Source organism: Paroedura picta, chromosome 4 (genome assembly GCF_049243985.1).
Source record: "Paroedura picta isolate Pp20150507F chromosome 4, Ppicta_v3.0, whole genome shotgun sequence".
Lineage (NCBI taxonomy): Eukaryota > Metazoa > Chordata > Lepidosauria > Squamata > Gekkonidae > Paroedura > Paroedura picta.
In genome coordinates, this window is record NC_135372.1 from 143590915 (window position 1) to 143606420 (window position 15506).

The following is a 15506-nucleotide window of genomic DNA, read 5'->3' on the forward strand; positions in this document are numbered from 1 at the left end:
GTCTTCCACGTCCGAAGTGCATCCTCCAACGTGTGCAGAATAAATGGACGGGCCCTGGGCTTGGCCGAATCGTCCAGCCCCTCTCCGGCCCGTGCGGGTCTGCAGCAGGGACACCTCGAATTCTGCGATGCCCCTTGGAGGTGAACGGTCATGCAGCCGGACACGCACCCCGAGGGGGACACCTGGTTGGTCCCCCAGGTGCGCCGGGAGTCCGACGTAGGTCTCCCTCTCCGGACCGCTTGGATCTGTCGCAAGCAGGGGTGTGGGGCGAAGAGAAGGACCTTTCCCCAAAAAGTATGTTGAGGAGGGGCAGGGGTGATTTTTAAAAGGCACCCAAGAGCCATTTTTGTTTCCGCGTCTGTGTGTGTGTGTGAACGCGGGATGGGAAGGGGTGGGTCGCCCAAAGCCTCTTTATTCCCAAGGGCCTGTCACATTCCTTTCATCCGCCTCCTTCCCTTCCCCTCCCCCCCCCCCCGATCAAAATACCCCCGGGCCGCCTCCACCTGCGCTTCTGTCTCCGCCCCGCCTGTCTTTTTCCAAGGGGAGGGCGCGAGAAAGAGAAACAGACGAAATTGCCTTTAAACGCCCCCCCCCTCCCTGCACAAAACTAGCTCCGGATCGCGCCCTCGGGTTCAGCACAATGGGCCAGGCGGGTCGCAGGCCCCGCCCCCCAGCCCTGCGATTGGCCGCTGGGCCCTCCGCTGGCCCCGCCCCCGCCCGCCGCACTCTATAAGTGGCGCTCCTCGCCCGACGGCGGCCCATTGCGCGACTCAGTTGCGGCGTCGGTGTCCGGCTCTGCGCCTCCCTGCTCGGGCTCTCCGCGCCGACCTCGTCGCCGCCGCCGCCGCCGCCGGGCAGCCATGAAGGTGGCCCCCGCCGCCTCCCCGGGGCCCAGCTGCGCGCTGAAGGGCGTCCGCCTGGGCGGCAGCGCCGGAGGAGAACCGCTGGCGCGCTGCCTGTCGGAGCAGAGCGTGTCGCTGTGCCGGGCCGGCAGCCCTCCGCCGCCGCCTCCCCCGCGGGGCTTGCCGCTGTGCCCGGAGCAGGCGGCCGCCGCCGCCTCGCTGCTCATGGACATGAAGGGCTGCTACTCGCGCCTGGCGGCGCTGGTGCCCACCCTGCCCCGCCACCGGCGCGTCTCCAAGGTGGAGATCCTCCAGCACGTCATCGACTACATCTGGGACCTCCAGCTGGAGCTCCAGCACCCGCTGGGCGCCGGGCCGAGCCCCCCGAGGGGCGCCCAAGAGGCCGCCGGAGCCGGGCCCGAGGTGAGGCAGACCCCCGGCAAGGCGCCGCTGCTTGGCATTGGTGGACGGGCGTGGGCTGGGGGCTCCGTCGCCGGAGACGCATAACGACCCCGTAGAAGTGTGTCCGCCTCTGCGCAGGGACCCCGGGGTCTTCCTTGGGGGCCCCGTCGAAGCTTGCCCAGCAGGGTCCCGTCTGGCCCATCGGGGTCAAGGCAGGAGCCATCAGAGGGGGCCTACCTCTACATAGGCGCCCTGGGGGCTTCCCTGGTGGTCTCTTGTCCGCGCTGCACCCGGGGCAGGCCCTTCACCGCGGGTGTGCAAACCGGGGTGGGGGTGGGACCCCTCTCTTCCCCCTCACCCCATTCAAGACACGGGACCCGTCGACTCTTCTCCCCTCGGAGGCCCGGAGAGAATTCTCCCTGCTGACTCTTGGAGTGACTCCCCCACCTGCAAGGCTCCTTCTACCATGAGATACTCTGCAGGGTCAAACCTCTCCCTCCCCACTATGGGTAGTTGGTGTCTCAAAATTCCTGAATCTGATTAGGGAGCGGTCCCCCCCAAAGTCATCTAGTCCACCCCTTCCACCACAGGCAAGCGAGGGTTAGCTGAGGTGGGCGTGCACATCCCTTCAACTCACTGGCCTTAAAGGTGCTGCTGGGCTTGATCTTTGGGGATCCAATTGCTCCTTACAAATCCCAAGTGATTCTGCTCCTTTCTGGCTTCCAGCAAGTTTTCCAGGAACTCCTGTATCCTCTGTCTGTTGCCTCCAGCCAGTCCTCTCCTTTCAAAGATCCTTTTTCCAGAGTCTCCTGATTACATGGGGGGGGTCACTTCCCCAGGCTCCTCTTTGCTGGCTTGGGGGGGGGGCAGGACGGTCTCTCCGGTCAAGCATTCTCTACCCCGCAGATGTTTCTAAAATTACGCTGCATGGGTAGGATTGGTGCCTCGCCAAGAAGTTCCTGGACCTCCTTGCAAAAACCTTTGACTTGCTATTTCCTTGCATCCCCCCCCCCACAAAGATTCTTTCTATTAAGGCGAGGGGCAGCGGCTGCTGTCCCTCGATTTGGGACCAGCCGAATTGGCACACAACCCTTTTGGATCTTGCTGGGTTCATGAGAGTTTTTCACTAGGCCCACAAAGTTCAGTGGCTCAGTTTGGCTTCTAAATTGTGGCCTGAAAAAAACATCTCCTCACTCTGGGTGGCCAAACGGTGGCTCTCCAGATGCCTGCGGACTACAATTCCCATGAGCCCCTGCCAGCTGGCAGGGGCTCGTGGGAATTGTAGTCCGCGGGCATCTGGAGAGCCACCGTTTGGACACCCCTGTCTGTAGCAGGAGAAAAGAGGCAGAGTCCCAGGAGCATCTGAAAAAGTTTTTTACAAATGTAGCAAAGGCATGTGCTTCTTTGTGTCACTGCACACTCCTTCAGGTATCCATTCTAATAAAACTGCCAGGCTCTGTTGAGCTCAAAAGCTTTACAGCATCTTGTGCCAACCTCTGTGTCTCTACAGCTTCTGCTATTTAGCTTGCGGGGGGGGGGGTGGAATGGGGAAGGGGAAATAAGATTGTTGTACTGGGACAAGAGGCTTGGACTGTGATCCCGCCTTGAGGAAAATGGGTCATAACAAACTGAGTTAATCGATGCACTAAATCCTGATTCTTTTCTGTCCTTGCAGGCGGCCTGTGTGAACCCAGATGACCGGATCCTCTGTCGCTGAGAAGCTGGCCTCAGCTTGAAGAAGACCCAAGGCCCTCCGGAAGGATCCCTGCTCCTCCCGTCATGTTGTGGGGGGGTTGGGGTTAAGAGGGCCTGGATGTTCATGGACAGCCCCCCAATTCTCCTGGGCTGGGCTAGATCTGCTATAAACTCTACTGGAGGCAAAGGGCTTAGTTTGCCTGGCCTGTCCCGCCTTGCAGGGGTGGGGTGCAGGAGTCTGGAAGCCGGGAAAAGAGGAACCAACAGCAGGCGGCTGGAACTGACCTCGTAGCAACGCCCTTGCCAGGGTGACTTCACGCTGGCGGACTTAACAGTGACTGTGCAAAAAATAATGACTTGTTTTTTTTTTGTTGGAAAAAAAAAAAGAAAGCGGAATGTTAACCCCTCTATATACTTCTCAGATTTCTGAGAATCATCTTTGTATTGTATATTACAATGACATATTTTTTTGCTGAGAATATTGTTCTACAATAGGTTGGGTTTTTGTTATTAAACAAATTGCATATTGCTATACTAACAGGAGTCTTTGTAAATCGTGTGCTTCTCAGCGGGTCTTCAACAGAGCCACTCTGTGTAGCCAGAAGTGTGGCTCAAAGGTTATTTGCCCCCTGCTTGGGTGGCCAAACTGTGACTCTCCAGATGTCTGTGGACTACAATTCCCATGAGCCCCTGCCACCTGGCAGGGGCTCATGGGAATTGTAGTCCACAGACATCTGGAGAGCTACAGTTTGGCCACCCCTGGTCTATGCAACCAAAAGGGAGGGCTGCAAGCATTCAGACCTGTAGATCGATTCAGGGATGTAGCCAGGTTGGTTTAAAGAAGCAGAACAGAGTCTTGAGTCTAGTGACCCCTTCAAGATCCATCACGTTTAATACAAGGTTCAGGCCTCCGTATTTACACAAAACAATGCTTACACCTTGAACAACAAAACTTGTTGGCCCTAAATGAGCAACTGGACTCGGGTACTTTGTACTGCTTTACGACAGTCCTGTAAGGTAGGACCAGGAGTCACTGCCTCACCATCCAGTCCATGGAATGAAGAAAACATTGTAACAACTACTTGCCAACTGGGCGTTCCACTGGCTATTTCCTAGCTTACTGGGAAGAAAGCAAGCCCCTCTTATTCGGGGTGGAGTGGGGTATGCCTTCAAACTTGCCGTCTTTATGCTGTTAAATGAAAGTAAGCCATGGAGAAAATCTGTACTAATGGTCAGGAATTGTTTGTACGGGAAAACCCGAATAATCTGAAAGACATGAGATCTCTTGGTCCCCTTATTTTTGTGCACTAATCGCACATGTACTTAAGTGAGTCTCGGGCGGGGGGGGGCCCTGAGCCCACCTTTGTGGTGTTACGGACCCTTCTGCAGCACCCGGTAAGCAAGAGATGGTCCCTGCCCCTAAAGACTCTGTAGCTGGCATAAGGGCAGGCCTTGTAAATGGGCAGATTTGTAGCCAGTCCCTCCTTGCTGGCATCTTGCATATTCCCATTGGGGGGGGGGAGAGCCCAAGATTCAAGATTATAGATAATGTATTATAGTCATTCTTCAGGGAGATTGTTTCAGAGGGTAGCCATCTCTTGAAAGCCATCTCTTTCCTCCCCTCCCCCCCTAGCACATTTTTGTCTGCTGCAGGGGAGGCCTAACTTGATTTTCCAGATAGCCATGGACTATAATTCCCATGTTCCCCTGCCAGTACGATATTGACGGGCTCATGAGGATTGTAACCCATGGGCATCTGGAGAGCCATAGTTTGCCCACTGCTGGGCTGAATTTGATTCCAGCAACTCGATCCAAGTTCACCCTCTTTGAGTTTCATGGGCATTTGAGCCCAGCTGATTGGGCTGGGATTCCTTTTACTCCCGTTTTCTAGACCAGGAATGACTTCGCAGAGGGCAGCCAGAGCAGAGAATACGGCTAGTTCGGGCCACAATAAAGCAAAATCAGTCCAGGGGCACCTTAAAGACCAACAAAAAGATTTATTCAAGGCCTGAGCTTTCGAGTGCAAGAACTCTTCCTCAGACTGGCAGGTTGCTGCTTTGGGGTGAATTCCATGGAAACTGGGAGGGGTGCGATCCGGCTCAGCCTTGTGAGTAATGCCACTGCTGGGCAGGAACATGGTGACGCTGGCGTGGCCTGCCAGTGACTTCCCTTTTCGAGAGCAGCTGGAGAGGCTGTACCCTGATGCCGCTGCACTGGGCACAAGGAGGCCTCTGCGTGAGCAACAATAAAAAACAGTGATGCCTCTGCAAACCTGAACTCCAGAATCAAAAGGTGCCACTCATTTCTGCCCCTTAAAAGGTAAAGGTAAAGGTATCCCCTGTGCAAGCACCGAGTCATGTCTGACCCTTGGTGTGATGCCCTCTAGTGTTTTCATGGCAGACTCAATACGGGGTGGTTTGCTAGTGCCTTGCCCAGTCATTACCGTTTACCCCCCAGCAAGCTGGGTACTCATTTGACCGACCTCGGAAGGATGGAAGGCTGAGTCAACCTTGAGCCGGCTGCTGGGATTGAACTCCCGGCCTCATGGGCAAAGCTTTCAGACAGCTGCCTTACCTTCTTCTGCCCCTTAGGGCACTGCTTTTCTGCTTTTCCCTGATTGGGCAGTTTGCAGTTGCTCAAAATTCTGCATGGGGATTGCTAGGGCCAAAAGTGCATTTAGGCACAGTTTGCTCCCTCTCTCTGCCCTTGCAGATCCTGGTTTAGTGTGGTTTCTCCCACGGAATCCTGGGTGTTGTAGTCTGAGTCTTATTGGAGAGACCCCTCCTGACTTAAAAGGCTTGGGTTCCTTCTACTCATTTGCAAGGCATCTTCCTGGCGGGCACTCAAAGGAGGGCTGCGCAGAACGCATCAATGTGATGGACAAAGCGGGACGTTCCGTGAACTCTGCAGCAGGATGGTAAGAAACCTGGAACCAGCCGGAAATCTGAAATGTAGACCAGGGGTGGGCAAACTGTGGCCCTCCAGAGGTCCATGGACTACAATTCCCATGAGCCCCTGCCAGCGAATGCCACAGTTGGCCCACCCCTGATGTAGACACTTACGTTAATAGGGACGTACAAAAGCTCTTTCCCTGCCCCAAATTTTGTTAGTCCTGAAGATGCTCCTGGACTTTTGCTGATTTCTATTGCTACAGACAGACAAAGGAGGCGAACTATCTTGATCTGTGGCACGTTTAGTGATGTGATGTAAAAATTATAAGGTCCTGCTTACAGTATAATGATGCACAGTCCCCAATCATTTATCCCGGGCGTTCCAATCACCTTCCCTTTCCTTTCCCCACAACAAACACCCTGTGAGGGAGGGAAGACTGAGATAGCCCTGATATTACTGAAGAAGAAGAAGAGTTGGTTCTTAAATGCCGCTTTTCTCTACCAGGAGGAGTCTCAAAGCGGCTTACAATCGTCTTCCCTTTCCTCCCCCCACAACAGACACCCTCTGGGGTGGGTGAGGTTGAGAGAGCTCTGACAGAACTGCTCAATCAGAACAGTTTTATCAGTGCCATGGTGAGCCCAAGGTCACCCAGCTGGCTGCATGTGGGAGAGTGCAGAATCGAACCTGGCATGCCAGATTAGAAGTCCGCACTCCTAACCACTACACCAAACTGGCTCTCTGCCAGTTTGCAATCACCTTCCGTTCTCCCCACAACAGGCCCTGCAAGGTAGGTGAGGCTGAGGGAGTTCTGACAGGACTGCTATGAGAGAACAGCTCTAACAGGACTGTGGCTAGCCCAAGGTCACCCAGCTGGCTGCAGGGGGAGAAGGAGCGGGGAATCAAGCCCAGCTTTCCCGACATGCTGGCTCTCTCTCCAGTAATCCAGCCCTATGGGATAATTCTGTGCAGTTGTGGCCAGCCAGGAAAGACTCCCTGGGTTGGGCTGCAGTGGAGAAAGACTTCCATTTGGCCCACTTGTAGGGTGGCTCCTGCAAAGACCCCACTGGGATGAGCGAAGCTATTGGGGTGCAGAGAGGGGGGCTGGGCAGCCGATGCCCCTCCTGAAAGGGAGGGAGGGTCCAGCCAGTTAGCGTGGGTGTCCCCTCCCCCTCCTGGGCAGCTGGGATGTGCTCCGGCTGGGGGGTGTGGCGACGGGCCTTGCCAAAGGCCACCGGGATCGCCTAATGTGCTCTTTGCACGATGGCTGCGAAGGAGGCATTTCCCAATGGCGCCTAATCCATTCCTGCCTCACGTTTGCCCCGCAGGGAGTGCAGATGTTTGCCCCGTGGGCGACTGGGTGAGCACACATCTTTGCTCACGGAGGATCTGGGATGCAATCCTGTTTCGGTAAGGAGGAACGGCTTCATTGCGCCCACAAGCAGGGTATGTTGATGTGGCCACAGGACTCGGTCTTATGCAGGGTCAGACCCTTGGTCCAGCAAGGTCAACATTGTCTGCTCAGGCTGGCAGGCGCTCTTCACGGTCTCAGGCGGAGTCCCTTTGCATCCCCAGCTGCCTGGTCCTTTGAACTGGAGATGACCGGGGTTGGGCCTGGCAGATGCTCCGCCAGGAAACTGCAGCAACTCCTCTAAAACAGGAAGTTGCCTAAACCAGACTCTTGGTGCATCAAGGTCATATTTGCCTGCTCAGACAAGCCGCAGTTCCCCAGGGTCTCAGGCAGAGGTGGGTCACTTTGCCTCCTACCAGGTCCTTTTAACTGGAGAGACCAGGGTTGAACCTGGGACCTTCTGTGCGTCAAGTCAATGCTCTGCCTCTGCTCCTCAGATCCCGAGGCCAAGCTACGGGAGTTACCCGGCCCTTAAAAATTAAAAACCCTCGGGGGTCAAGGGGAAGCATTGGCTGTAGTAGAAGCAGCTTTTAGGGAGGACGAGAGGGGCATGATCCACCTCATACACTAGAGCAGAGGTGGCCGAACTGTGATTCTTCAGATGTCCATGGACTACAATTACCATGAGCCCCTGCTGGCATCTAGAGAGCCTGAACCAGAGCACACAGGTGAATAGGTTTGCCCCCCTTGAATGGTTCCTGGATCATTTCCATCAGTCATAGTCTCCCACCCACCAGTCCTGTGAGATAGATTAGGCCAGAGGTCCGGGGAGAGGGGTCACGCGGCCTTTCCCAAATGTTTGAATGGCCCCTGGCATCACTCGGCCTCACTGGAGCCCCCTTCCCTTGCTCTACAGGCCTAACCCTGTTCTCCGTTGTGGAGAAAGGATCATTGGTAAATGGAATAATTGGTAATGGATCCATTGATCGATCGGCTGGCTCCCACGTCTTATTTCTGTGCCTGCTAATCTGGAGGAGCACGTCTCCACTTCCGGGGTCCCTCGAAGCCTGAACAATATCCCAAGGGATCCTGCGCCGTCAGAAGGATAGGCCAGGAGAGACTCAACAGACCCAAAGCAAACAGATTTGCTAAGTGGTCGAGTGAGCATTTGAAGCCGGCATGCTGCAGGGTGTGCATCACTGCCCAGCTGTGCAAAACATGGCTGTGTCCTTGCAGGTCCCCTTGTGATGTCTGGTGCCAACCCCTCCGGTCCATCATCGCAAAGCCATGCGTGGTCATCCCTGCGTTCTCCTCTCTGACTAACACGGCCATCCCTCTCTGCTCCTATCCTGGCAGATTCCTGCCTGGCCTCTGCCCCTCCAGCCCCAAATTTCTTCCCCAAGGGCTCCTGTTCCATCACACAGTGTGGGATCCAGACTCCCCAGAAAGAATCAGCTTTGAGATCTATGGACTGATAGTACACTCTTTCAGCGTGATATAAGGGTTAAGGGTGGTGGGCTCGACTCTGGCAGGCCGGGTTTGATTCCCCGCTCCTTCCCAGGCAGCCAGCTGGGGATCTTGGTCTTGTCACAGCCATGATAGGGCTCTTCTTCTTCAGTAATCTCAGGGCTCTCTCAGCCTCCCCTCCCTCACAGGGTGTCTGTTGTGGGGAGAGGAAAGGGAAGGTGACGGGAAGCCGCTTTGAGACTCCTTCGGGTAGAGAAAAGCGGCATATAAGACCCAACTCTTCTTCTTCTTCTTCAGTAATCTCAGGGCTCTCTCAGCCTCCCCTCCCTCACAGGGTGTCTGTTGTGGGGAGAGGAAAGGGAAGGCAATTGAAAGCCTTTTTGAGACTCCTTCTGGTAGTGAAAAGCGGGGTATACAAAACCAACTCTTCTTCTTCAGCCCATTTCTTCTTCTAAGCAGCCCTACTTTGGGATCACACTTCTGTAGTCCAGATGCGAGACACAATCTTTCAAGTTTTTAAACTCCAAAGGGCACCCTACCCATTTCAGAGCCCGCGCATGCTTGGGATTACTGCCCAATCCATCCTATGCTCCCGCAGCAGGTTCTCCCTTCCCTTAGTTCCTTTTTCTCCACTGTGAGGATAAGTAAGTGTCCCTTCCTCAGGCAGCCCCTTCCCCTGCTGAACTGGACTCCTAGAATCCTGGAGTGGGAAGGGTCCATAGAGGCCATCTAGTCCCACCCCCTGCTCAGTGCAGGATCAGTCTCCAGCATCCAGGAGAAGGATCTGTCCAGCTGCTGCTTGAAGATGGCCAGTGAGGGGGAGCTCCCCACCTCCTTAGGCAGCCCCTTCCACTGCTGAACTAGACTCCTAGACTCCTAGAGTGGGAAGGGGCCATGCAGGCCATCTAGTCCCACCCCCTGCTCAGTGCAGGATCAGCCTCCAGGATCCAGGAGAAGGATCTGTCCAGCCGCTGCTTGAAGACGGCCAGTGAGGGGGAGCTCCCCACCTCCTTAGGCAGCCCCTTCCACTGCTGAACTAGACTCCTAGACTCCTAGAGTGGGAAGGAGCCACACAGGCCATCTAGTCCCACCCCCTGCTCAATGCAGGATCAGACTAAAGCATCCAGGATAAGCATCTGTCCAGCTGCTACTTGAAGACCGCCAGTGAAGGGGAGCTCCCCACCTCCTGAGGCAGCACATTGCACTGCTGAGCTACTCTGCCTGTGAATTTTTTTCTTGATATCTAGCCGATATCGTTCTCCATGTAGTTTAAACCCATCACTGTGGGTCCTTCAGAAGTAGGATACAGCAAGTTCAGAATCCTTTCATACCAATGTGTCCTTGAACTCTGAACTCATCTAGGCCATCCCCCCTTGCTTTGTTCATGGGGTTCCCTACCTCTGACGATGCCAGCCACTGTTACTGGTAACACCTCAGGGACTACCAGACGGCAGCCACACAGCTTGGAAAACCGCCAATAACCAGTTGACTCCAGCTGTGAAAGCCTTTGACAGTTCAAGCATGTTTCCACTTTAGAAAACAAACCAAAGGACAGAATTTTGAGTAGTCTCTACTCTCAACGGTCCAGGGACAGTCATATCCTGGAGGGTCATGGCTCAAATCTGGCAAAAACCAGCCTTCCTCCAGACCACACCTCATAAGATCATAAATCTATACAGAATTGATGTGAAAGCACACTCCATCCAAGTGTAGGGATCATCTGCCATGTTTCATCAATGAGTTCGCCTGCTGGACAACTGCAGGGCAGGCAACCTGGCCAACAGAGGAGACATTTGTGGAGCCCTACGCTTTAGAAGCGGATGAGGAAAAAGCTTTTCTGCAGGCTGTGTTCCAGTTAGAGATTCATACACACCCCCTTCCTGGGTGAGAAGCTCACTAGTGGTCCCAGAGTGGAACTGCACAAGAAAATGGGAGATGAAAACTAAATTGTAAGGACCTGTAACTGTTGCTCCTCGATGTCTCTTCTGTGCAGACACACATTCCCTCCCTCCTGCCCTGCTGTGAGCTCTCACAGGGCCTTTTGGACCATGACAGGAGGCTCACTGTGGTGCAGCAGGAACTGAGGGAATGGGGCGCCTGCAGTCGGAGCACATGATGCATTGGGTGGGAATCCTACACACGCAGTGGCTCCAAAAGGGGTGGGTGCCCTATCTTTGGAATTTTTAAGCGAGGATGAAAACGTCTCACAGACACCCTGCGCAGTTCCAATGTGCGTCTGCACAGAAGGCATCAATGAACAATGGTTACAGGTATGCACAACTCTGCTTTCTCCCTCCAAGGCAGAGGTGGGCTTCGAACCCAGGTCTTCTGGAGTGTCATCTAGTGCCCAAGACTCCTGCACCACATCAGCTTATAGCCCTATATCACTTGCCCTTCCAATCCTCCCCCGGAACGCACCCTTTCCCTGAAGCCTGAGATGCAACCCCCCCCCCCCCGGCCTCCCTTCTGTCCCCTTGCCCCCCCTTCTTCCATGTGTTCAAGAGGGTAAGCGTCTTGGGACAGAGCCCTGCCTTTGCCCAGGCACCTCGATGACCACAAACCTGTGGCCAAAGCCCGTGCGCTCCAAATGCACTTTTAAAAAACTGTCTGCCACCTCTCAAGGGTACCCAAGGGGCGGCTTTGGGAACCCTTGTAGACAGATCTGGTCCCCTCCTTTCGCCATCTGAAATGATGCCTCTCGCTCCTGGGCCAGGCTCAGAGAGATGGGCATGCGGAGGGAGGGACTTTCACATGCTCGGTGGCATTGGCTGTGCAATCCTGCTCCATCGGAGGCCTTCCCTCTCTCTCTCTCTCTCTCTCTCTCTCTCTCTCTCTCTCTCTCTCTCTCTCTTTCCTGGCTTTTTCCCAGCCCATCTGGAGCCTGGCTCGGCCTCCCTGTTTGTTAATGTTTCAATCGGCTGCGAGCTCTGGAATGTGCACGTTATTTAACCTGAACTTCCCCAGGTGTACGGAGGCGCCAGGCAGTCTGCGGCGCCGGGCCCTTCCCAGGCTGTTTCGCCTCCCTTTGGCACTGAACGGTTATACAAACACGCCTCCCTTGAACACACACACTCACTCACACACTCACAGACGGCTGCCTTGTGCCGAGTAATGACACCCGCCCCCCCCTTGCAGCTGCAACGGGGCCCTGGGAACACAAGTCCATTGCACAAGACTGGAGAGTGGAGGGGGGGGGGAGAGAAAGGGCATCATGCGCTCTCCCATACATTCCCGCACACCTTCTGTCAATTCCTGCCTGGAAAAATAATATTAGAGTAACCCTTTCTCAGCTGGGCTGGTGTGGTATGCGCTGGAGGAAGGGTGCACCGGAGGGATCGGGAGCTGGAGGGGCCAAAGGTCAGCGAACAGTGGACAGATTCATGGGCGTAGTATGCGTAAGGAGCATGTGCTCATGGTTTACAGTCCAGGTAAGTAAAAGGGTTCAAGGGCCTTTCCTGCGAAGAACGGCCAGTGAGGCTGAGGTTAGGGCTCTTTGGCCTGGAGGAACGGCTACAGAGGGGAGACGAGGTTTACAAAACGATGCGCAGGACTGAGGAGGAAGAGAAACAAGTCCTTTTCTCCCTTCCTCGCAAGACAGGAACTCTCGGGCAGGCTGTGAAATTAAGGAGCAGTTGGCTTAGAATGGATGAAGGGAAGTCCTCCTTCGTCCAGAGAAAAATTCACACGTGGAACTCCTTGCTGCAGGACGCGGTGGCTGCTACAGACATGGGCAGCTTCAAGAGGGCATTGGAGAAACATACAAGCAGAGGGCCATGAGTGGCTCTTAGCACCACGGGAGAGGTGGAACACTCTGTCTGGGGCAGGGGCGGCTCTGTCTTCTGCGTGCTTGAGGGGGCTTCTGTAGTTCTGGCCCCTCTGGTGGACCTCCTGGTGGCCCCTGGGGTTTGGTCCCTGTGTGAGGGCTGGAGGGGCCACTAGCCTGATCCAGCATGGCTTCTCTTACGTTCTTATGTCTGGGGTAGGGGCGTTCAGTCTTCTTGGGGCCTGGGGGGGGCCACACTGGGAGGACTTCTGGAGTTCTGGCCCTGCTCCTAATGGCCCCTGAGTTTGGACCTCCTGTTGACCCCTTGGGTTTTGGACACAGTGTTGGGCTGGATGGGCTACTGGCCCGATCCCATATGGCTTCTCTTATGTTCCCAGAAGATTCACCCTTTGGGAAATCCGAATCTTTGGAAAGAAAGAGGCATCAGTCCACTGAGCTGGAGGGGCCCCCAAGGTTCATCCAGCCCAGCCCCTCACATTGCAGGAAATTCACAGCTGCTTCCCCATGCCCTCTTCCCCACTGTGATTCCCACTCGATGCTCAGAAAAAGGCGGGGAGCCTTCAGGATCCCTGGCCCAACCGGGCCTGTCCCCTGAGTCACCATCCATCCCACCCCCCCCCCCAGTGCACAGAAAAAAAGGGCCACACAAGCCAGACATGGGCTCCTGCCTTCCGGCCCTCCCTCCTGCCAGCTGCCTGAAGAGCCACGGCGGAGACGAAACCAGTGCAGCTGGGCGTAATTTTTGCAGAACAGGCTTGGGGGCGAAAGGCTGCCGCGGGGCCCAGCCCTTCCAGCTGGCCTGTGGGGAGGTGCAGCGAGGGAGGCCGGTGAGTCAGCAGGGCCCTGAAATCTCAGAGCTAACCATCATTCCCCCCCCCTTCCGCCCCAGGTTGCTGTGCAAAGAGGGGGGAACGGGCAGGAGGAGGATGGGGCACAGCCGGGCTTGGCTTGCCCCGGCCAAGCGTCCTCCACGCTGCCCTCCCGTGTGGGCACAAAAGGAGACCTGCTGTTGCCACGCCGGGAGCTGGAAGGAGGGCAGCTTCAGAGAAGGGGCGGGTTGCATCAACCGGCCTTGTGCAAGCTCCCAGCTGCAGCTGCAGGCGAATCTCGCAGGGCAGTAAACAGGCCCGGGCTGCGGAGGGCAGGGTGGCGGGGAGCCAGGCCGCCGGAGGGCATCCTGTGCCGGGTGACTCAGCCCTGCCTCTGCCTTCCGGGGCTTCCAGCGCTACTGGCGGGGTAGGAGGTAGGGGGAGGGCTCCTCGGAGGAGGGAGGCGGAGGGCATCTGCAGGGCATCAGGCCGAGGGGCAATTTGGTGTCGGGGAGCTGACTCTGGCTTGCCTCCGGCCTCCTCTGGGTCATCTGGATGTGGGGGGAGCTGGAGGCTTCCAGCAATTCCAAATGACCTCCAGACCGGAAAGAGAGCCAGGAAAGGGCTGCTGGGGAAGGTGGACTCAGGGCAGTGTACAATAAAGAACCAATAATACAGTAAAACAATAAATAAATCTCCCTTCTAAATAAATGAAGAAGAAGAAGGAGAAGAGTTGGTTCTTATATGCCGCTTTTCTCTCCCCGAAGGAGTCTCAAAGCGGCTTCCAATCGCCTTCCCTTTCCTCTCCCCACCACAGACACCCTGTGAGGTGGGTGAGGCTGAGAGAGCCCTGAGATTACTGAAGAAGAAGAAGAGTTGGTTCTTAGATGCCACTTTTCTCTACCTGAAGGAGTCTCAAAGTGGCTTCCAATCGCCTTCCCTTCCTCTCCCCACAACAGACACCCTGTGAGGTGGGTGAGGCTGAGAGAGCCCTGGGATTGCTGAAGAAGAAGAAGAGTTGGTTCTTAGATGCCGCTTTTCTCTACCTGAAGGAGTCTCAAAGTGGCTTCCAATCGCCTTCCCTTCCTCTCCCCACAACAGACACCCTGTGAGGTGGGTGAGGCTGAGAGAGCCCTGATATCACAGCTCGCAGAACAGCTTTATCAGGGCAGTGGTGAGCCCAAGGTCACCCGGCTGGCTGCATGTGGAGGAGGAGCAGGGAATCCAACCCAGCTGGCCAGATTAGAAGTCCACATTCCTATCCGCTACACCCAGCTGGCCCTGTCTTGCAGGCTCCATCTTGCAACTGGTTCCACCAGGTGGGGGCCAGGAACAAGAAGTCCTTGGCCCCGGTTAAGGCCAGGTGGACCCTCTTGGGCCATTAGCCTACTGGAACCAGCAGAGCATAACACCCTTTTTGTTGAGGGGGGGGGGGCTCTTTGGAGAGGTGGTCCCTCAGGCACGCTGGGTCTGGATCGCTGCTGTACGACAAGCCAAAAAAGAAGTGAGGCCAATATAGTACGTTTGACTTTGCAGTCGACCTCACACCAGGAAAGAGGTGTGTGTGGGGGGGCCCCCAGGGGTGTGGCCTGGGAGCCAAGGGGGTGGCAGCCCCCAAATGTTTGGGAACCTCTGACTAGATGCACAGCTCATATCATTGTGGCAGGAAGCGTCATGTAAATTAAAAAAGTGGAATCGGAACCATCTTTAAAAGGCCCTTATTCCGAACTGCCCCTCTGACCACCGTTCTGCACAAGTCTTTGAACAAAGAGAGGAAGGGGCAGTGTAGCAAAGAGGGATCCCCAGCATGGTGCCCATGGGCTCTGTGGGACCCACCAGTTCTTTCCCGGTTGTCTGCCAGATGTTTCCAGGATGTGGGCAGGGTCTTCTGATTGTCTGCTGGAGATTTGTAGGGTTTCCCGGTCCCTGGGGGCCCCAGAGGGAGTGGGGGAGGGGGCGGGTGCTACCTTCAGGTCAGCCAATTCCCAGAGATTGGGGACTGGACCCTGGAAAGGGCAGGGACCTCAGTGGGGTACAATGTCGTGGAGCCCCCCCCCCCCAAAGCAGCCGTTTTTTCCAGGGAAGCTGATCCCTGTAGTCTGGAGGTGAGCTGGAATGCGTGGGGAACCCCAGATCTCCCCTGGAGGTTGGCATCGCTAGAGACTGGGTGGGCTGAGCAGATTTTGAAGAGCACGGGATTGGCAGCCGTGCCCAGGGGAAGCATTTCGCGGCCAGCTTGGCCTCCCACACAGGCTCCTCCCACCCGG

General features: G+C 55.8%; 1 protein-coding gene across 1 annotated transcript; it reads left to right on the forward strand.

Annotated features, from left to right (window-relative positions):
- Positions 1 to 769: 769 nt before the first annotated feature.
- Positions 770 to 3473, forward strand: ID1 (inhibitor of DNA binding 1). Its single transcript, XM_077336041.1, has 2 exons — positions 770 to 1265; positions 2920 to 3473. The coding sequence occupies exons 1-2, from the start codon at positions 861 to 863 to the stop codon at positions 2959 to 2961; spliced, it is 447 nt and encodes a 148-aa protein (XP_077192156.1). The 5' UTR covers positions 770 to 860; the 3' UTR covers positions 2962 to 3473.
- Positions 3474 to 15506: the final 12033 nt, after the last annotated feature.